The sequence below is a fragment of the Marmota marmota genome, unplaced genomic scaffold (assembly GCF_001458135.2).
Source record: "Marmota marmota marmota unplaced genomic scaffold, marMar, whole genome shotgun sequence".
Lineage (NCBI taxonomy): Eukaryota > Metazoa > Chordata > Mammalia > Rodentia > Sciuridae > Marmota > Marmota marmota.
In genome coordinates, this window is record NW_025999968.1 from 17,562,173 (window position 1) to 17,586,084 (window position 23,912).

Here is a 23,912-nt window from a genome sequence, read left to right on the forward strand (position 1 = left end):
TTGAGACCTCTCTTGATTCCCTGGCAGAAGTGGTATTACAAAACAGAAGAGGTTTAGATCTCTTGCTCTTAAAACAGGGAAGCCTATGTATGGCATTAGGGGAAACATGTTGCTTCTATACTAATCACTCAATAATGGTAAGAGACAGTCTATCTCTAATCAGAAAGCGATTAAAGGAAAGGGAAGAAGCAAGACAACATGAGGAAACTGGTATCAAAATTTGTTATCCTGGTCCCCTTGGCTAACTACTCTTATATCAGCTGTAGCCAGTCCATTTTTGTTTGTCCTCTTAGGGTTTTTAATTGGACCCTGCATTTTCAACTGTTTAATAAGATATATATAAAAAGTAAATTCTGTAAAACAGATGGTCCTCTGTACTCACTATAATCAACTGTATACCAATGATGATTAATCAATGGTTTGATTAGTTCCATAAAACCAGTGGGGAATGTTATGGGCCAGGCTATATGGCAATGACCAAACAGACTCCATTTTACCCTGAGACTCCGTATCATGAAAGAAATGCTTCTCCCATGGAAAAGCCCCACCTCTGTACCCATTAATAGTTACCTAGCATAGCACACTTGGCAACACAAAATAGCAATTCTTATACGATGTGAAATTGTTCTCTTTGCTTTCCATTTTTCTTGGTTAATGTACCTTGTCAGAGATTGTCTAGACATTAGTAACCATTCTCTAACTTGTACTCAACTAGGGTCCTTTTGACCCCCTTCCCTTCTGCTTGCTTACTGCTATGCCAACCTGGAAAGTCCCGTGGGAAGTACCAATGTACCCATTGCATTGTCTCACTAACTGCCCAATTCAGCTTCTGTACCCGCTTGCCTGCAGCTATGTCAACCCGGATGTGATTTTTAACTTTAAATATCCTAAAATGCTCAGGCTTGGGGCTGTTCCTTGCAGAGACAGTTATGGGTCCTACAAAGAGCAGTCACCAGCTGGCCAGCTAAATAAAGATTCTTCAATTTGGACAAAACTGGGACTTGATGTGTTTTCTAAGTGACCTGCCCCACAACATTTGAAGGCCCTGGGTTCAATCCTCAGCACCACATAAAAATAAATAAATAAAAATAAAGGTATTGTGTCCATCTACAATTAAAAAAAAATTAAGAAAAATAAAATATTTAGATGCCTATATTCCCAGCTACTCCAGAGGCTGAAGCAGGATGATCACTTAAGCCCAGGAGTTAAAGGACCCTTCTCAAAACAAAAAAAGTTTAGAATGTTCCTTACAGACCCTTTCTGTTTCACTTCAGAATTAGTGTTCATACATATTTAAAATTTAAAACATTAGAGTATAATAAATACCTTTTAATAAGAGGTGTGGCAAAATAAAATACACATTAAACAATGAATTCTCTTTTTATGAATGGGAAATTGATCAGACTCATTTATATTATTCATGTCATAAATCCAATTTGAAAACTTTGCACAAAGAAACATACCACAGGAAATAATATAACATATAAAGCCTTATCTTCTGAAAATCTTTACAAAAAGTAGAACTTGGCTGGCACAGCACTGCATGTCTGCAATCTCAGTGACTAAGAAGGCTGTGGCAGGAGGATCAATCACAAGTTTGAGGTCAGCCTGGGCAACTTAGCAAGATCCTGTCTCAAAATAAAATATGAAAAGGACTAGAGATAACATTCACAAGATTCACAATCCTCAGTATCAAAAAAAAAAAAGAACGAACTAGATCTCTTTTAGTAGATAACAGAAAAATACATTATGATGGTATTTAAAACAACCCAAAACAAAGAAAAAACACACTCAAGAATGGCACTCACATTATTAAAAAATAGTTATTTACATTTATACAAACAATTGTGTAGCTAAACACCTTTCTAAAATATGCGTATTGTGATGTCTTCTATAATTAAACTTATGAAAGCAAACTAATTGAACATCATCAACTGTCATGATTAAAGCTTTCTGAACCACCAGGAGAATTAAAATTATAAAACTGTTGTTCTGTAAAACTGAAGATAAAATAAGATCAAATTCAGCCTTTTATGAGAAAATCTTATGTATTATATAAATATACATTACTAAGGCTCTTCCAAAAATCAAGAGAACTAATGTGAATTAAATTAGTACAACTGAACAAAACCTCTCTGGTTTAGAAAAGTGGCAAATGACCATGTTGAAAGCTCAACTTCACAAATTTTACCAGACCTATTCCCTCTTCAGTCAAGACAATGAATACATCATAAGAGTTAAAACCAAATATCTTAGATATTCAAATTACATTATAAACCCATCAAAATGTATTAAGTCTATATTAAGTGCTATTTTGTATTTTATTTAGAAACAGAGTCTCACTAAACTCATATGTTTTCCTACATTCTAATTTACATTATTTTCATTCTATCTACATTCAACATACTCTGTCTAGTTAAGAGAGTTGGCTATTTAATTTTCTTGTACTTCTAAATGCTAGAAAAAGTAAAACACAAAGAAGAATATTAAAAATTATTATAATTTGCCAAATTTATTATAATGAATGCTGAATAATATTTATGGGCTAGAAAAACAAACCAAAGGCAAAAAAGAAAATCCTGGTGACATGCTGATGATAAAATAAATTTAGCTGTATTTGCCCTTACTTAACAAAAGAAAAGAGAAAAAAAGATGTTAGCAGAAACCTACTTAAGTAATACTGAAGCATGACATTTCAGAAGCTTTCTGAAAAATCAACATACCATGAAGCAGTATTTTGGTAAAAGTGCAGTGCAAATTGGTTTTTCTAGTTAAGTATGTGCAGCAAAGGAGGCACTTTACAAATAGAAAAATATGATATATTTAAGAAGAAATTAAAATTCATTCATAAAATTCATCCATAAAAGATAATAAGCATTATTCAAAAAGTAAAAATTCAATTTTTATTTAACATGCAGTCAATGTTACACATGCTTCATAGGGAAAAAAAAATCCTTTTGAAGATAAGATTGCTGTTTTGCATGTAAGAAACAGAAAACAATTCCTTTTCAAGGAATTCTAGATTTCAGAAAATGAAATCCAAGCTTTCTCAACCTGCGTTTATTTATAAACTGAGAAAAATACATCTGACTATACTAGACAAATGTTTCTAACTATCAACAAACTATAGCATGTGATCTTCAACTTTATTAATACTTTTTTTTTTTTTTTGGTACCAGGGACTGAACTCAGGGACAATCAAACACTGACCTACATGCAAAGTGCTATTTTGTATTTTATTTAGAAACAGAGTCTCACTAAGTTTCTTATCAACTCGTTTTTGCTGAGGCTGGCTTTGAACTTGAGAGTCTCCTGTCTCAGCCTCCTGAGCTGCTGGGATTATAGGCATGCGCCACTACACCCAGCTTCAACTTTATTCTTGAAGGATCAGAAGTTTTTATTTCATATAATTTCAAAGAAGAGGATCTAATGGCTCTAAAGAGAATTATGAATACATATTTAGCACCTAAACTTAGAGAACACTCAAGAGTTATCATAGTGTTAAATAGGTACATGTCCATAGTTTAAGGGAAATTAGATATGTGTTATTCAATAATATTAGAATGTGCTAAAAGAGTAAAATACTAAGCTTCCAAAAAATTATCCTTGATTTACAGATGTACCTACCTACAACATTAAAACACAGTCTTTAGTCTTCCTGAAGTTACATACATATATTCTTTTAAACAACTAAAGTGAGGTGAGGTTTATTTTTTCTTAACCACCATTATCTTTCAAATGTGGCACTTTTTTTCAAAGAGTAGACAGAAAATAAATCTTTAAAAAAAAAATCATTCACATTCGACCACTAATCTTATTTTAAATATTCTTCACTATAGGGCAGAGGTCAAAAGTGAAATGAATGGCCTTGGAACCTCTGTTGAAATACATAAAGAACTATAAGCAGGAACAGAGATGAACATACATTAATTTCTGGCAATGTAATGGCACATTAATTCTCAATCAGCAGGGTAAAAAAGCACTTGATGAGAAGATAAATGTTTGCAGTGACATCATTAATAAGTAAATGGAGCTTAGTATCTCCTTTCTTCATATCAAAAAGAAATATTTTTAGGTTACCTCTCTTAAGTATGCTTGATTTTAATCCCGGATGGAACACTTTACTTTATATGTTAAAACTCATGCATGACATAAACTACAATTTTTCATGAGACAATTTAGTCATTCCCACTAAGAATCCTATAATCTTGAGGATGGGAGATAGCTCAGTGATAGAGCTCATGCTTAGCATGCTTGGAGCCCTGGGTTCAAACTAAAACAAAACAAAAATAAGTATCCTATAATCTTACTTTCTTTTTCTAAATTTGCTTATAAGATGGCTTTTTTTGACTCAAAAAGAAAAGGTCTTAGGAAACATGTTCTTATTCTAAGTAGACTGGCAAATTTCAATAGTTCACAGCCCTCACAGTTACCATTTATATTGATATAAATTGATTATAAAATATTGTTTAATATATAATTAATTTCCCCGAACAAAAGAACCAAAATTCTATTTATCATTAAGGTAAATTTTTCAATTTTCTTTAGAAAATTCTAATTTATTTTTGAAAGGAAACAATTACATAAATGAAACATTGTTAATTCAATTGTTAAGAAATAAAGTGCATATAGCTTTCAATATAAATATTGTTTGGTACATTATAGATATATAAAGCTAGCAAATCAAATTAAGACTCAGCTTAGTACCTAGAATCTGAAAAGTGAGTCAAGAATACAAATTTTATATAAATAGTAACAAAATGGATAGAGGTTGCTCTCCTTCAAAAAAAGGAAAAAAAAAAAAAAAGGTAACTGAGAACATTAAGAAAATGTTGGATTTCTGCTTCCCTAGAAGCCAGACATGCTACACAATAACGTCAACATGCAATACCTGAAATGTGGAATCACATTCTGGCTGCTGTTCTTGGACTTCTGCATTTAATTTATAATTCTCTGGCGTCTGGCTGACTTCATTTTGCAAAGTAGGAGATACACCATGAGTCTCACCTATGGAAGCACTGTCAGACAAAGCATCTAACTTTTCCAAAGAACAAGCTATGTGGAGCTTACTATCTCCTGTCCCTTCATCAAAATTTGTCCTCTCAGCAGCATCTTCTAGCTGTTGAACTGAAGTTAAATATTGTTCAAGCAGATTATTATCCTGCTCATCATTTGAGCTTTCCTTACTCCAGTCACCACAATCTTCACTAACATCCCCTACATCTGGCTCTTTGCCATATTTGACTGTATCAGTGGAATTCCCCATTGTGGAGCTTTCACTGCCTTCTGTGGAACTTTTCTCAAAATCCAAAGAATCCTGCAAATGGTGAACTTGTTCTGTTAGGGAGGAATGAAAACCAGAGTCTGGAAATTCTGGTAAAGATTTCTCTTGACGAACTTCATCATGTGCAATGAACCAATCAGAATTTGAATCAGAAGAAGGCTCATGACTTTGGGTGAATAATGGAGGTTTAGATGGTACCAGAATGCTTGATATAGGAGGAACATCAGTATGCCAGGAAATTAAATGCTGATCCACTGTCTTTTGCCAAGCTTGTAGAGACCTTACCTATAAACCAGAGAGTACAGTTTTATATAAGATAAAAATCATGCTAGTTTGGGGGCTTGGGTTGTGGCTCCGTGGTAGAGTGCTTGCTTAGCATGTGTGAGGCCCTGGGTTCAATCCTTAGCACCACATATAAGTAAATAAAATAAAGGTATTGTCTCCATCTACAACTAAAAAAAAATTTAAATCACGCTAGTTTTAAAACAGTTCTCTGAGCTTTTATTTCCAGCAGTTATGAAGGTTGGTAAATAGCAGAACTGGAATTTTAAAAACTACCCGACCCCACATAGCAGCCCTAGCCTTAACGAAGCTAGCACAAGTAGAACATGTCCTTGGTAACAAGAGGCCCTCACCAGGACAGTGTGAATGGGCCAAGCAGTTTTCTTGCTTCTACCAGAAAAACAAGAAGCACAACAGTACCTGTCTAGCTGAAAAAGGGTTCAATAATGTACAAAATATACATCAAGAATTATTCAATAAGACAGGTTAGATCCTATTTGTTTAAGTAGATCCTTTAACATAATTCTCATTTTAGATATCAATATAGTCATGTTTTAAATTATTATCTAAAAATACAGTATATGTAACTTCCTAAAATGCCGAAAAATATCCCAAATTCTTGATAATAGGACCTATACTTTTTTTGTTGGCATGGTATTGAACCCAGGGGCACTTAACCATTGAGTCACATCCCCAGCCCTTTTTTTTTATATTTTATATTGAAACAGGTTCTTGCTAAGTCCTTAGGGCCTTATTAAGTTGGTTATCTTGAACTTGTGATCCTCCTGCCTTAGCCTCCCAAGTTACAAGTTTGAGGTCAGTCTCAATAACTTGGTGAGGCCCTAAGTGACTTTTTAAATTTTTGTTCTTTTTAGGTATACATGATAATACAATATATTTTGACATATTATATATACATGGAGTATAACTTCCCATTCTTGTGGTGGAACATGATGTGGAGTTATACTGGTCGTGTATTCATATATGAACATAGGAAAATTATGTCTAATTCATTCTACTGTCTTTCCTATTCTCATCCTTCCTCCCTTCCCTTTCTTCTCCTTAGTCTGATCCAATGAACTTCTATTCTTCCCTCTCCCACCCTTATTGTATGTTAGCATCTTATACCAAGAACATTTGGCCTTAGGTTTTGTGGGACTGGCTTATTTCACTTAGCAGAATAGCCTCCTGTTCCATTCATTTACTGGCAAATGCCATAATTTCATTTTTCTTTATGATTGAGTATTATTCCATTGTGTGTATATATATATCACATTTTCTTTATCCATTATCTGTTGAAGAATACCTAGGTTGGTTCCATAGCTTAGCTATTATGAATTGAGCTATAAACATTGATGTGACTGTGTCACTATAGTACTAAGCAACTTATTGAGACCCTGTCTCCAAAAATAAAAAGGCCTGGGGTTGTGACTCAGCAGGAAATTAAACGCTGAGTCACAACCCCAGCATTTAATTTAAATTAAACACCTCTGGCTTCAATTCCTGTACAAAAACAAACAAAAGGAACAAAACTACATACACCCTTAACTGAGAAAAAGTGGTTAGGCGTGGGGATACAGCAGAGTGGTAGCATGTGTAAAAAGCCCTGGGTTTGATCCCCAGCACCACAAAAATAAACAAATAAACAGAGAAAAAGAAAAAAGAAAAAAAAAGGGTACTTAATATACATGATTATTCTATAGTTGTTTCAATGAATCTAGTATTCTTTCTTAACAATAAAAGGGGGTTTACCTGGTTCCAAAGGAATTTGACAGCCTCTTCTTGCACGATTTTTTTAACATGTTCTTCATCTCTTTCTTTTCTTAATCTACAATAATTCAAAATACATTTTTGATCAAGGAAGGCTGCTTTGACCTGTACTACCTAATATAACTACAGTATAAACACATGCAGTATAAAGACATTAATAAATCTAATAATTCTCTCCTACTTTTAGAATATCTAAACTGACACCTTAGTTTTAAACTATGACTCAAAGTAAAAACTAAGATGTGATTGAAATTCAGATATTCTTCTATAAACTATTGTCTATTATAAAAAATTTAAAAATAAAATATCAAATGGCTCTTTATCTGCCTTCAATTTCCCAGCCAAATACATTAAGGGGGTGGAGGTGCAGAAAGGACTGGTTATACAAAACATCCAAAAAGTTAAGGCTCACACTTAAACACTTATGATCACACCTTGAAATACCCTCGTCTAAGACTAGCAGGATTAATCCCATCAAACTTCACTTTCCTGTTTGCCCTAGTCCCTGACATATCCTCTGAGATCTATCACTCCTCTTATTTATTAAGAAGTCTTAGCTCTGGTCTCACTGCTGCCATCTCCATAATTTTGTCACAAACCCTCACTGCTGCCATTTCCATACCAAACCAAGATTCCCTCAGTTATCCAACTGTCACTACCATTTTGACCCAAACTTTTTTTTTTTTTTTTCCCCCAGAGCTGAGGATCAAACCCAGGGTCTTATGCATGTCAGGCAAGCACTCTCTACCACTGAGCTATGCCGCCAGCCCTTTTCTGAACTTCAGGCCCAATTCTCTACTTTCTCCAGCTCCGTCAAGACATTCTGCTGTGTCAGGTACTTCTGAATTATGATCACAAACTCCCTTTCCACTCAATTTCTCTTTGGATTCTTCCTTGGCCAAAGAAGACCCACTTTTGAGAACGTTATCACTTTCTCAAGTGGAAGCTATTTTTGCCTTCTGTACATCAATGTCAGAAAACTGCTTATCACTGCTGTTTTCAAATGGTTCTTTACCCTCCTTTATTTTTATTTATTTATTTATTTAATTATTTATTTAGGGTATCAGGGATTGAACTCAGGGGCACTTTTTAGAGACAGGGTCTCACTGAGTTGCTTAGCACCTTGCTTTTGCTAAGGCTGGTTTTGAACTCATGATCTTCCTACCTCAGCCTCCACAGTTGCTGGGTGCATCACAACATCCAGTTCTCATATATTCACTATTAAGATGACTATCTCAAACCTCATATTTCAACCCTTACTTCTCTTCTCATTTTCAAATATTGACCACAACTAATATATTACTAAAAAAGACCACACATCAGACAGGACTTTCCCATCCTCCCACCATCAAACACACCACCTTACATTCTCCTGCTTCTACCTCACGCCACTTCCTCTACTTTTGCACAGGATCCCTTCTTATTGTACTCCAAGAACTTCAATCCTGTGCTTCTCCCTTTTTTCTTCCACACCATCAGCTTTTCCCTCACTGAATTATTCTCATCAACACCTAAATACACTCTGTATTTCCCATCTTTAAAAAAAGAGAATCTTCTTTAACTCCAGATTCTTCTCTAGCAACCACCGACTCTCTTAAAGAAACACTTCCTAAGAGTTGGGTATACTCATTCTTTAAACTTCTTACCTCCTATTCACTATCCAACCAATTTCAAACTGGCTTTCATCCTCCTATACCACTAAAGGTGCTCGTAGGAAAGTCACTGTGCAGCAAAGGCTTAACTCAGCAGGACTGACACATTCGAGCCTGCATATTCCAAAGACAGAACCTGCCCCTGGTTGGCTCCTGGTTGATAACCCCCAATCTAAGCCATTGGAATATCCTGTCTGAAGAGTATCTTTGTATTCATGGAGTCTTGAGTCATAACAGATAGTTTATGCCAACAATGTGATTCCTAGTGAACACCTGTTTTGTTCACGTGGGAACTTAGGCCATAGTGCATCAGTCTGATGTCTAAGGAACCTGATGTCTGAGTAGTTAAGGTCAGACACATGAGCACTCAATCCCTGTTACTGACCCCCAGATAAAAACCCTGGGGACTAGGGTTGTAGCTCAGTGGTAAAGCGCTTATCTAGCATGTGTGAGGCCCTGGGTTTGATCCTCAGCACTACATAGAGATAAATATATAAAATAAAGGTACTGTATCCATCTACAACTACAAAAAAATATATATATAAAAAAAAAAAAACACTGAACATCAGGACTCAAAATGAGCATACTTGTTTGGCAAGAGTTCGTATGTGTTGTCATACATCATAGCTGTGAGAATTAAGCCCTGTCTGTACAACACAACCAAGAGAACACAACAGGAAGCTTGTACCTGGCCTGTCCTGCACTCTGCCCTATGTGCCATTTTTCTTTGATGTTTTAATCTGTATGCTTTTGCTGAAATAAACCATAAGCATGAACAAAAGAATATTCCAGAGTTCTGTAAGTACATTAGCAAATCATAACACCTGAGAATAGTCTTAAGGGTCACCAACACAATTACCAACAAGCTCCAACTGCTAAATCTACTGTCTAGTTCTCTCTCCTTCCTAAGGCACTTTTCATCTTTCCTAAAACACCTTCCTCCTGTGGAATTGGACACTTATTCTCCTAGTTTTCCTACCACACAGGTTGTCCCTTCTCAGTTTCCTTTGCTGCTTTCTCCTCTTCCATCTGATAATTTGAATAAATATTGCTAGCTGCAATGCTAATTAAATCCTAATCTTCTTGGGTTGGTAGTCAGCAAATCATATGAGCCATGGAATTAAGAAATAATTCCCGGGCTGGGACTGTAGCTCAATGGTAGAGTGCTCACCTTGCACACATGAGGCACTGAGTTTGATCCTCAGCACCACATAAAAATAAAATAAAGGTATTGTGTCTACCTACATCTAAAACATATATGCATATTAAAAAAAGAAATAGACAATATGATTGATGTATGTACATTCCATGTATGTATTATTTATCAAAATGCATTCTACTGTCATGTATGACTAAAAAATAAATAAATAAAAATTTAAAAAAAGAAAGAATTCCTATTGTAACTGCAAAATTTTAGTCCCTTTTAAGTCCCTGCTATTTTCTCTACGTCTATGTCATCTACACTTCCTCGTCTTCTCTCTTTTACTTATCCAAATTTGCTATATCATCTGGACCTTTTTATGTTTAGAATTATAGATGCCTTTATAGCTCACATTGATTCAACATTTTGTGATACTGCATCCATGCAGCAATTGCTCTGAAGGGGATAGGGATGCATTTGACAATCTGTACCCTAAAAATGCTTTCAGTATATTCTACAAGACAACCAAGTAAGCTAACAGTGGCTACATGGCATGAAAAGTGTCATGACCAGAACAGCACAGTGTTCAAATGACTTAAGAAACCAATATTTCAAACAGACAAAACAGCACCCAACAAGATTTTTGACCCACCTCCTTACTTCATCAGTCAAGCAGACAATATGCTCCTGCATTCTGCGCAGTCGGATTTCATAACGCACCTCTTTTGCTTGAGGATTGTAGTTCCTGGCATAAAAGCCCCGCCAATAGGCTTGAAGCTTTGTGGCTGCTTCATTCAATTTCTGAAGTGTACATTTATCTTGTCCCAAAGCAACAGATCTTTGGGTTAAAATCCTGCAGGGAAATTTCTCTGAAGTTGTTTGAGACATAGTTTCCTCACTATCTGTCTCTGTATGGGAAACATTTTGTCCAGATGACACACACGTAAGATTTTGGTTATCATCCTTCAAGATAGCACTGATTATTGCTGGCGCAGGACAAGGTAACAACACAGCTTTTTCATTTATCTCTGAACTGATCTTACTTTTCAGCATCTGAACAGAATCCTCATTTGAAACCCATAAAGCCTTTTCCTCTTCCTTATCCAAATCTTGATTTTCCAGCTCCTTCACAGATTCATTTGCAACACCATCATCTTCAAGACCCAGGTTAATGCCCTGCAGCCTCAGCTCAACTGTAGGTGATACTGGAGATAGTCCTGATGCAACTGGCATAAAAGTAGACTCTGAAGAGAGAAGACTACAGTTTAACTTGTCTTCATCTGTCTGTATGTCTTCCAGGTGAACGTCATTTCGAGAATATCTTGTAGTGTGTGTAGAGGCTGGAAAGCTATTCTTAACAGCATATAATTGATCATCATTACTGCTTATCCTAACCCAAGAATTCACTTGGATGACAGGTTCTAGAAGAATCAACAGAGTATCATTTAAATAATTAAATTGTTTTGTTAGTTGTATGCTTTTAATGAAATCTATTCCTTGAAATATAATAAAATATAATAAAATGCCTTCAGTGATTTTCTCCAATATACCTAAAACATCAAACCAAACATTTTTAAGAATATGAATTTTTGTAATAATCATAATACTCAATCCCTCAAGTCCATACAAAAGGCTAATAGTCCTTGAAATGTTTTTTAAAATTAGATGCAATAATTATAATGTTCATACACACACACACACACACACACACACATATACATTTATAAAATAGCAGATCCAAATGATCAGTGAAGTTAAACAAGAAATTATAAAATATGTACTTATTCTATATTACAATACCAAATAAATCAAATGACCTGAAGAAAAGTGAATAGAAATAAATTAATTTCTTACCACTTTCCTGGACTATCTGGCAATCTTGAACAGGGCTTGAATGCTCAGGTACAAGGGGTACCCTTGTTTCAATAGGAGCAAGAGGAGACATCTCTTCATTTTGGCTTTGGTTCATCAACTGTCTCTGGTGAAACCTAAAAATCAAAACATCTGATGTTACCAGCATAAAACAAAAGAGAAAGCTCTTATTCTTCCTAGGTAACAATGTCAATAAGGTAGAAGTTTACAAGTTTACAAAGCAGGAACCATTAATCACTGGCAAATTATAGTCTTATTTGGAAACACTACAAAAAAAAGGTTAAAACATTTTTAAATTCCATAGACAGCCTCATATACACATGTATACACATACAGAAATATTTAAATACAGGATCTCTGATAAACAAAGTAACCACTAAATGCTTCTAGTTACACTTCTTTTTTTTTTTTTAAAGACAGAGTGAGAGAGAGAATTTTTAATATTTATTTTTTAGTTTTCGGTGGACACAACATCTTTGTTTGTATGTGGTGCTGAGGATCGAACCCGGGCCGCACGCATGCCAGGCGAGCGCGCTACCGCTTGAGCCACATCCCCAGCCCACACTTCTTTTTTTTATACTTCTTAATATTAGTCTTTAAAAACCTATGACACGCCTACATTAAAAAGTCAAATACATTTTTTTTTTGAGGTGCTAGAGATTGAATAAGATAGGCAAGAACTCTACTACACTGAACTATAACCCCCAGGCCCTGACAAGTACATAGTTTTAAAAATTCCATTCCCCCAGCTCATATTGCTTGGCTCCTCCCTCATTAAGGGGAAATTATTGGTAATACAGATACCACAGAGTAAGCTACACTTGTGTGATTCAGAACTACTGCAGTGACAAGGGGCATAAGTGCCTGGAGATATAGGCCAAAAACACTGGCTTAACCATACAAAAGACTTAGAGGTATTTTCACTTGTGAATTCATCAACTGCCACAAATAAATGGGTTTACCTCTGCTTACTCAGAATCTTCTCTAGTTTGGCATCCTCTGCAGTTTGAAGACCCAGTGTAGAAGTGAGAGGGCAGACTGTAGCTAGATACTGAACAAGCTGGATATGCTGGCCAGGCCGATATGCTCTCCCCTTGCCTTGACTATATAGCCACTCAGCTTTTAAACTGGAATTGAAAGAAATAAAGAAGAGAGGATGACACTGGGGTGTTCAAAATACATTGTTAAGCAACAATGACATTCCTTCTTAATTAACCTTTATAAAGCCATTGGCTATTTTTCATAAATCCATTCAAGTTTTAAAAAATCTATGCTCTGACTCATTTCTCTTACTCTAATAATGTTTTAAAGCTTTATTCTTACTTAGAGGATTTTCCATAGGTTGAATTAATGACTCCAAATATTTTTAAATTATTTGCAAAGAAGCAATCAGTATTTTCTCCATTCATCTTATCAAACTGAAGTACTTCTGTACATTAACAACATTTAAATCCATTAGTTCATAATGACAATTTTTAAAATAAAAAACTAGTCATAGAGAATGCCAGTAAATCACCAACTCATTTTCTAAAAATGGTAAATAAAGGCAAGAATTAAATATCATTTCTTATACAAACTATACCAATGGGTAACCTAGATTCTTCATAATAAAAAACTGAATGATAGAATTAGAATTTTACAACTGTTAATCAATTAATTGTTTTAGGCTTTGATCAGAATCATGAGAGACAACCAGACACTGGATGTCACCCAATAGAGGACACAAAGCGGTAGTCTTACCTTACAAAAAAAAAAAAAACCCTGAACCTGATCAAATCTTCATATCCCAGTTACCAATTTTCAGGTAGTACAGAAGAGAGAAGAACATGTTAAAGACATAGGAAATAACCATACCCAGCAAAATGAGCAGACAGTGGGAAAACTTTTTAGGCCAAATAATTCAATTTCTTCAACAACCAAGAAAAAAAAAACAAAGATAGATTTAAGGGATTAAGGGAGTCATCCTGGACATCCAGTCAAGTCAAGCCTTCAGATGATTCTAGTCCCATGTGATGTGACTGCAGGGACACATGATCCCAAGTGAAAACCACCCAATCAGCACAATCAATCTATGGAGCATGTAATAATAATAAATTGAGCTGGGGTTGGGCCTCAGTGGTAGAGTACTTGCCTAGCAAGGGTGAGGCACTAGGTTCAATTCTCAGCACTGCATGTAAATAAATAAAGGCCCATCGAAAACTAAAAAAGTGTTTTAAAAAACAAATAAAATTGATATTTTAAGACACTAAAAAAAGAAATTTAAGAGCAATATCAACCAATTGCAAAACATGGCCTTATTTGAATCTTATTTCAAAAAAATTCCATTTTAAAAAATAGAAAAACTATTAGAAATGTAAGCTCTGACTGAATATCTGTAATTACAAAATTATCCTTAATTATTTGAGATGTAATATTAGTTTTGTGATTACCACTTTAAAAGCTCTTTTAGAGAAAAATACTGAAATATTCACAGATGAAATGATATGTAAACTGAGATTTCCTTCAAAATAATACAGAAAAAGGGAGAGTAAATGAAGGTACATAAAGGAAACCAGGTTGGCCATGTTGAAATTGGGCTATTATGGAAGGTCATTATCTCTGTCCACCTTACCAGATATAAAAATGCTTCTCAGATATGAAAACGCTGCCACTATAGAAAAATGCAATAATTATATCTTCTTTCTCCTAAAGGAAGAGCCACAGAAGATAATTCAAGTAAGCCTATATTTTAATTTTAGAACCAATCAGTTTGAAACAAAATAAGGTTTCTTCTCAGAGCAACACTAATTTCAGGAAAAAGGAAAAGCCACCCATTTTGTAAGCAAACTAGACCTAACATATATCTTTTAATCTGTACCAGCATCACCACTATTTAGTTCCTGGATGCCATTCCTCACTGTTCCCTACTCTATCCAGCAACTACATGAAATTTCAAGAAGGAAATTTCATTACAATATGCCACTCATCCTCTATGAGGAAACCCCTCGAGTAACCTATCTGTAGTACAGAGGATTTTAAAAAGTGAGGGAGAATGTGAGTGCTATGTTCATGAATGCATGTGTGTATGTACTAAGAGCAAAGAATGAAATGAGGCATGGTAAAAAGAGTAACTTTCATCTCATCCCCTCTAATTCCCTGACTCTTGTCCACATCCTAGTTCCTTAACTCTTCTAAATTGTTGATTCTACTGATCTTGTACCAGTATCCAGAAGATTCCACTTGTCAGGGTCCCAGTCCAAGCCACAGAGAGGATCAATGATCCAGAGAGGGGGAAGTTCCAGTTCTGTCAGTTCTCAGGTATGAGAAGGGAAAGACCAATTGGTATGTCTGCTACTAGTTCCAAATTGGAACTGTCTGCATGAATTATAAAAGGTAATTGGGTTCTAATTTTATTGTTATTTGTTTTGTTTTGTTGTTTGTTGTTGTTGTTGTTGGGGGGGGTGGTGTGAGTATGTGTTGCTAGGGACAAACCCAGGGCCCTGTGCATGGTAAATAAGCACTCTACCACTAAGCTACACCACTAGCCCTAAGTTCTAAGATATTATCATTAATATTTCCCTTAATTACATAATAGGTTATAAGCTTTTGTGGGATTGATCAAAGATGCTCCACAATATCTATAATCTCTTATCTATGCAAAACTGTTTCAAGTTCCAAACAACTTATTAACAAAAGAACTCTTCAAAATTAAATTATTATAAGGTTGGGCACTAAGTTAGACTCACTACACACAACTTCTGGGGCTCACATTTTCTTCTTGCTCTTATGCAGAAGGGAGAGACAATCCTAAATAATCAGCATATAGCCTGCTATGTGATTGCAGTAATGCTCTTAATTTCTAAACTAACATTTTCAGAAATATCCAATTTATTAATCTGTAATACATTAGAAATCTTTTTGGTCTTCCATGATTTATGTGATGTTAAAGAGGTCATGTTCACCTTTCCTTCTGAGAAATCACGTATCCATCTAGGACTCTCAGATTTAAGCACCAGCTGACAATATATGGCCGATAGTCAAACCCGGGAATGGACGGTGTTGCCATCACACAAGGATTGTTCATGATCGACAACTGCTCCAGTTCAGTTAAAGATGCCAAAAAAGAGATCTGGAACAAAGGATATATTTGTTGAACAAAATGGACTATTCAGTGTCAAGCACGGGGTTTCCGCTGATTACACATCTTTGGCAGCATTTTAGAATTTAACAATTTACCTATTGTTCTGAAAAGCAATAAGTAATACTCTTTCATTAGCAACAGACTTCCAAAATCCCAACAATATGACCATTTGTCCTTGCTGCACAGATTCCCTTAAAAAGTATCAGCACTATTTCCTAGGAGAGATACTCCTATTTTGAAAACATAGGGTAGGGTGCCTTAGTAATCCTTGAAATGTAGATGTCTCACTATCACCAATCACTTCCCAATGTGATAGCTGCAATATAATAAATGAAATTAAACCTTAATGTGTGACTTACATCCAGAAAAAGTGGGGGGAAAAAATAACAATTATCTAGAGCCAAGTGTTTCGTCTTGATGGATTTTCTTCTAAGATGCTCACAGTCTAAAAGTGAGCTCACTAACCTCTCCAATGCATCTCCTGGACCTTCCAATATCCTGGATCCCACAGAATATCTTCAAATTTTACCTCATTTAAGTCCCGGATTTCATTTTCTGCCAAAGACAGTATAGCAAGACTTCTGGGTAGATAAGCAGGTGCCATTCTAAGTGAGGTGATGATGTTTCCATGTAAAAGCAGGGTCTTGAAGGTAAAAACAGTATGAATTACCAATGAATAAAGTACAAATAAATTGTCAGACAACATTAAAATGGCATATGCAAGAATAAAGGAATCTATTTTGTTATACTTGTCATTGCACATAAATCAAGATTATTAATACTTCAAAGGGACCTAGGATATATTCTGATCTAACTTTGTCTTTTCATGACAGCATCTTAAACTCAGGGAAGGTTAAAGACTTGTCCAAGTTAAAGACTTGTCCAAGCATACTGTGAGATTTACCTTATTAAATACAGAGAGCAATTTTGAATACTCTCATTCATTTCCTTCAAAACACCAAAATAGAGGATGAAAAAAGTGAACAAAAAGTCATTAAAACAATCATACAGGGCTGGGGCTGTAGCTCAGTGACAGAGTGTTTGCCTAGCATGTATGACGCATTGGGTTCAATCCTTAGCACCACATAAAAAAACTAAACAAATAAAGGCATGCTGACCATCACAAATATAAAAAAATAAAATAAAAAACAAAACAAACAAACAGACCAAAAAAAAAAAAAAAAAATCAACCAGGGATTAGGGAGTATCTCGGTGATAAAGCACTTNAAAAAAAAAAAAAAAAAGAATTAAATCCCGGGCCTTGTGCATGCCAAGCAAGTGCTTTATCACCGAGATACTCCCTAATCCCTGGTTGATTTTTTTTTTTTTTTTTTTTAAAGAGAGAGAGGAGAGGGAGGGGGAGAGAGAGAGAGAGAATTTTTTTTAATGTTTATTGTTTAGTTTTCGGCAGACACAACATCTTTGTTTGTATGTGGTGCTGAGGATCGAACCCGGGCCGCACGCATGCCAGGCGAGCGCGCTACCGCTTGAGCCACATCCCCAGCCCCCCGGGATTTAATTCTTAACACAGCAAAAAAAATAAAATAAAATAAAATAGCCCATAGGTTACAACTACACTCTTTTGGTAACTAAAAGCTAGAGGAAGCCAGGAGCAGTGGTGCATGCTTATGATCCCAGCAACTCAGGAGGCTGAGGCAATATCATTAAATTCAAAACCAGTCTAGGCAACTTAGAAAGGTTCTGCCTCAAAAAATAAAGTAAAATAAAATATAAAAAGTTGCAGATCTAGCTCAGCACTACAGTGCTTCTCTACCATGTCCTAAGCCCTGGGTTTAATCGCCAGTACCACCCACACACACCAAAAAAAAAAAGCTAGAGGAAGGCAGAATGTGCATTTTGCATATGAGGCTGATTCACACTAAGTCAACAACAAACAAGAATAAAAACAAGACTCTGAATATTCAGGATTCTGATCTGGTAATCATGTTTCCATTCCAGAAAAAAACAAAAACAAATTAAAATGTTCAATTATCTTTAGTTCATTTGAATTCTCTTAGTATCTATTAGAGTAGTATCTGTCTACATCAACGTGTTTAGTATAGTTGTTGCTAAAAGTGATTTCTCCCAGCAGCTCCAGAAGCTGAGGCAGGAGGATCCCAAGTTCAAAGCCAGCCTCAGCAAAAGCAAGGTGCTAAGCAATTCAGTGAGACCTTGTCTCTAAAAAAATATAAATAAAATAAGGCTGGGGATGTGGTTTAGTGGTCAACTGCCCCTGAATTCAATCCCTGGTACACCACCCCCCATCCCCCAAAACCAAGTGATTTTTGAAGAAACACAGAGATAAGATATTGCTTCTAAGGTTTAATGAGTTTATTCTGATCTAAGTACTACTATCCAATGAATCAAAAATACAGAAAAGGCCTACATATGTTTTTTGAAGCTGTAATTTCATCTGTTGATTGCATGATACATTACCCTTCATTAAAAAGTACTGTATTCTATGGGCTGGGTTTATAGCTCAGTGGTAGAGCATTTGCCTGGCACATGTGAGGCTCTGGGTTTGATCCTCAGCACCACATAAAAATAAATAAATAAAATAAAGGTATTATTGTCACTCTACAACTAAATATATTTATTTAAAAAGTGTTCATCTTTTAAAGTAAAGAGAAATTAATTGTTAATTAAGTAGCAACTATTACTAAAAAAATAGCAACACTAAGTGTTAAAAAAAAAAAAACAACTAAATTCAGCCAGGCATGATTGTGTACACTTGTAAATTGCAAGCACCTATTAGCACCAGCTACTTAAGAGGCTAAAGCAGGAGAATCACTTGAGCTCAGGAGCTGCACAACAAAACATAAGACCCCATATCAAACAAACAAACAAAAAAGACTCAAGTTCAGGTTTTGTTACTTTCAACCTTACTAATGTGTTTTTACTATATAACTAAAGCCACTAGCATGTTTGCTGGTTGAGCATGAAGGAAATTCTATCATGTGCACACAATGGTAAATAAGAATCTTAGCTACAATGATCACTTTCACATAAAACAAATCAGTCATAGAAACAAACAACAAAGCCAGGCATAGTGGGGTATTATTATAGTCCCAGCATTTGAAAAACTGAAGTTAAAAGATTGCTTGAGAATTTGGAGACTAGCCTGGGCAACACACTGAGACTCTGTCACAATAAAAAGAAAGAGAGAAGATAGGATAAAAAAGAAAAGAACTATAAAAAACTCCATACTTTATTTTGGTACTCTAATAGAATTCTTATCATAATAAAAACAATCTGTTCTTCATATATGGGAAGCTAATTTGAGGCTTGATAATCAGATGATATTTTCTTGTTATTTGGGATACAATTTCAGAAATGACAGAAAACATGCTTACCTTCAAGGATATTAATTTGGATAAATCACCTATCTGGGGTATATTATTGTCTGATAAATCAAGGTGCTGTAGAGCTGTGCAGCTATTGATTTGTTCCATGGCCTATCACAAGAAAATTATCACATTATTTATTGCACTCAAAATCAAAAATTAAAATTATTCCATAGTTCCTGAAGCTGAAAGAGTTACCTAACATATCTTATTATTATTAGAAGCAGGGCAGCAAAGTTGAACAAGAGAAAGGGGAAGAGTGCTAACAAAATTTAATAAACTATCATGCTATAAATTTCCACTCTCACAATTCCTCTATGAATAGAGGACTAGCAAGCAGTTCATACCATCCTAGATATTTAGTCTGAAAAAACCGTAATAACATGAAAATTAATACAGAGTTTACAAGTTTAGAATGTAGCCAAACAGCCTGGATTTAAATCCTGGCTCTGCAACTTCCTGGATGTATGACTTTAGGCAAGTTATTTAACTTCTCTATGCTTCAATTTCCTCATCTATACAATTGGCATCATAACTATACCTACCTTGTAGGCTGTGGTGAGATTGAATGACCTAAAGCAGATAAAGCACTAGGAGAATAACTACCATAAATTGTTCAACAAAAGGCAGCTATTACTATCATTTAATCTAGTCCACTGAAAAGTAAGACAAAGAAACACTTATTAACTTATCCAAAATTATACAGTTTCTAAGTAGTGGAAGCAGGACTAGAATCCAGATATCATGACTTTTAAAACAGTATATTCTCCATTGTACCATTAAATATTACTTAACCCTTAATTCAGCAGGACATAAACTCTCTCCTTACCATTGTATTTGTTTGATTGACTTTTTTCCTAAATATAATATGGATTCTTGTTCCCATTTACAAGAATACTGCTTTGTGTGTTTAAAAATGAGATTTTTTAAAACTTTATGTTGACAAACGTTATCCCTGGAGAATGGGAGTAATTTCATTTTTTTTTAAACTACTTATTTCTATACTGCTTCAATTTTTCTTTTTTATAGAAAATAGATCTATAATGAAAAAAAAAAAACCTAAAAAACCTAATTACTAAAATAAAATACACAGTTTACCTTGAGATTATTTCCTGCCAAATTCAGCCATTCCAAATGTACTAATTCCTTTAGACCTTCCACATAGCCAATACTATTATGAGGCAAATTTAATACTCGCAATTGGGTCAGTTTGGCCACACCCATCATCCGAACAAGCCGATTATTAGCCACTGACAACTGTAGAAAGGAAACATATCATTATTCCCAGGAACAAACAAATATGTGTGTGTGTGTGTGTGTGTGTATGTTTTTATGTGTCTATATGTGTATACATGTGTATATTATTTTCACATTACAGTGGTTTAAAACACACAAACCCAATTTGTATCTTTCACATATATCATCTAAATCTATTATTTGCAATATAATTACTGGTTTTTTGTTGTTGTTCCTAAGCAACACAGGTATAACTGAGTGATTAGACCTCCTTCAATCACTAAAGACCTTTTTTTAAAATATTTTTTTTAGTTGTAAATGGACTCAATATCTTTATTTTTATGTGGTGCCAAGGATCAAACCCACTGCCTCACACAAGCAAGGCACGGCTCTACCACTGAGCTACAGCCCCAGCCTCTAAAGATATTTTTAACAAAGCAACAACTTGAGAATGTAAGCCCTGAGTCAAAACCTAGAACATAGAGAGACACATGACAGAGACCCAGTAAACATTTCTTGGATGATGAATGGTTGAATAAACTCTTTACTCTCATTATTAGGTAAAAAGTTTATCTTTTTTTAAATTTTTTTTAGTTATTGATAGAACTTTATTTTTATTTATGTATATGTGGTGCTGAGAATCAAACCCAGTGCCTCACACATGCTAAGCAAGCGCTCTACTACTGAGCCACCATCCCAGCCCCTAAAAAGTTTATCTTAACACTGTATTTTACCAACATAAAATGTTTTTTCTCTTTAATAATGCTTCTTTCTCTAGTCCATTCTAAATGTAGCACATACATGTTCATATTCAAGAGAAACTGTCATGTAAAAATTTAAGGCAACATTTACCGCTTTCCAGGCCTGCAGAGTTACTTTTTGTCAGGTTATTTTATTGCTTTATTTTGTTTAATAATAACTTAGTGCTATTTCACGGATAGCAACACCCACCTGTATTAATCGTTTGCATTTCTCTAGATTTTCCAATTTAATAATCTGATTTTTATCCAGAATCAAAGTGTGAATATCAGCTTCACAGGGTAAATTTGAACCTAACTTCTGTAGTCCCTGCCCTGACCAATTGACCACTGATCCTTGAAAAGAGAAGAAAATTTGTTAGAAAACACACAAACAAATATGACAGCTGAGCAGAGGGATGGAATTATACTAATAAAACCTCTATACAAGTTAGAAAAATACTACAGCATAATAAACATCAAAATTTTAAAGCTCCCACTATTGTGCCCCATCCACAAAAATGGAGTCCTAATTAGAATAAGATATATCCTATGCTTGTATAATTTTATCAAAATGGATTCTACTGTCATATATAAGTAAGAAGAATCAATAAAATTTTTTTAAAAATGTAAAGCTAAAGCAATCTTGAGTTCTAAATAACCACAGATTCAATAACTAATTTTTCCTCAGAATTATCAAATTACAACTAGATTTGTGATATTCAAGTTTCTATAATCCTTTGAAATTGTTCACATTTAAGTATGAGCTATTACTTCCATATTTTGTACGTAACAATGGCATTTTTTTATGGAAATAAACGTTTGATAAATATCAATCTGTTTACAACCTAAACAGATTGGGCCTATCTGTAAGTGCCCAAACTATTTGAAAATCAAAGCATAGTTCAGTTAATTCTATAAAATAGAATAATACACTTATTACATTAGTCTGATGCTGAGGAAAGCTCTTTAGGGTAACATAACAGACATTCAGATCCTGGCTCCACCAGTAAACCACTTTGGATAAGCAAGTTTCCGATGTCTCTTGAGCTCACTTTTTCTATTTCTGTAAATGGGAATTTATCCTATAACACCTGCCTTATAAATGCTGTTACACACACACACAAATGAGGTGAGCAAAGCATTCAGAAAATGGGCTCATAAAAAATCGCTCTATAACCGTTAACTGCTATTATCGTCAGTTAAATTGCCTTGGTGGGCTATGGAGGTGGAGATTTCTTAAGAAAAGCAACCATCAGAAGGGGCGGGGCCAGAGAAACTGCCAATTTCAAATTTCTACCTAGATAGGACTACTGCGGGAAATAATCAGGCGTGATTGCTCTCCCGGCGGGTCTCAACATTTCCTATTACCTAAAGGCTTTTAGCATGTGAGGGGTCTTGAGCCCCTCTGGGAATGTTGTTGAAAGCTGCATGCTGTCCCAGGAAAGTGCAATCTCCTCACACTATTCCAAGAGATCGACAGACCTCTTAGAACCGTCTACCGACTCCTGCCCCAAGAATTTACGGCTCCCAGACAACCAGTCCCGGGTCTGAGTAGTGGAGACGAGCCTCGATCTCGGTCCAGCCGCGGATCCACAAGGCGGCTACCAGCCTCAGAGCCGTAACCAAAACAAAGGAGCCCAGGTCCGGCACTCCACAGGGGTATCTCCGGGTCACAAAAGCACTTACACCTCGCGCTCTGCTCAGCAACGATCAAACCTGACCCAGGATGCAGAACAAGGGGTAGAGAACTGTGGCCTCTGGATCACCCCTAGATTTTTATCACGGCCAGTGGCCATTTCCAAGTGTTCCAAGTCAGTCTACGGAGAAGAGTCTGAGGAAATGTTTCCTGAACGTTCTTGGAACCCAGGGGGAACACGGACGCGTGAAGCAAAACAGATAGATCCTGCCAATTCCTTTTAGGCATTCCGAATTCACAGTAAACGTTTAAGAAAGGTCAGAGCAACCCGAAGCCCACCGCCCAGCCAGGCTTGGGAGCGCGGGACGCGGACGACTGGCGTCGCGAAGGCTCCTGGGGACTGAAGTCCCCAGTACAGCCCTCGCCGCGCCGCTGCGGAGCGGGACAGCACACCGTGACTACAACTCCCAGAAGGCAGCGCGCCTGCGCGTCGCCCACAGCTCCGCATCAAAAGAACAGGTCCAGAACTGCATCTCTAAACCCAGGCGTCTCCTCTCTACCAGGCATCTGTTTAATTCGGCTGGGTGGAGTAAACTTTGGGATTCTGGGGTAGGGATCGCCTTACCTTCTCCGGGAGGCAAAGTCGCATCAGCGCGTGCTACAGCCATACTTGCCGCTTGCTAATAACACCAGGCAACCGTCCTCCAGCCGCTCAGTGGAGCTTGTGGTCTGCAGGAAAGAGCCGGAAACTACAACTCCCAGGATGCACGGCACCCAGACGGCTCAATTGGCTGCCTAATGATGTGAACCCGAGCTAAGATCTGAGCGGTAGTGA

General features: G+C 35.9%; 1 protein-coding gene across 7 annotated transcripts; it reads right to left on the minus strand.

Annotated features, from left to right (window-relative positions):
• Positions 1-1,195: 1,195 nt before the first annotated feature.
• Positions 1,196-23,912, minus strand: Cep97 (centrosomal protein 97). 7 transcript variants are annotated; one of them, XM_048803384.1, is made up of 12 exons: positions 23,703-23,903; positions 21,653-21,795; positions 20,564-20,722; positions 19,475-19,576; positions 16,651-16,764; positions 15,943-16,109; positions 12,964-13,128; positions 11,984-12,117; positions 10,782-11,550; positions 7,319-7,394; positions 4,892-5,569; positions 1,196-1,628 (listed from the first exon to the last, which is right to left on the minus strand). In XM_048803384.1, the coding sequence occupies exons 1-12, from the start codon at positions 23,743-23,745 to the stop codon at positions 1,590-1,592; spliced, it is 2,589 nt and encodes an 862-aa protein (XP_048659341.1). In that variant the 5' UTR covers positions 23,746-23,903; the 3' UTR covers positions 1,196-1,589. The 7 variants fall into 7 exon arrangements, with proteins under 7 accessions (XP_048659341.1, XP_048659342.1, XP_048659343.1 ...); XM_048803386.1 differs by lacking the exon at positions 23,703-23,903 and adding an exon at positions 23,128-23,574 and having other exon boundaries at positions 1,197-1,628; XM_048803387.1 differs by lacking the exon at positions 23,703-23,903 and adding an exon at positions 22,924-23,111 and having other exon boundaries at positions 1,197-1,628.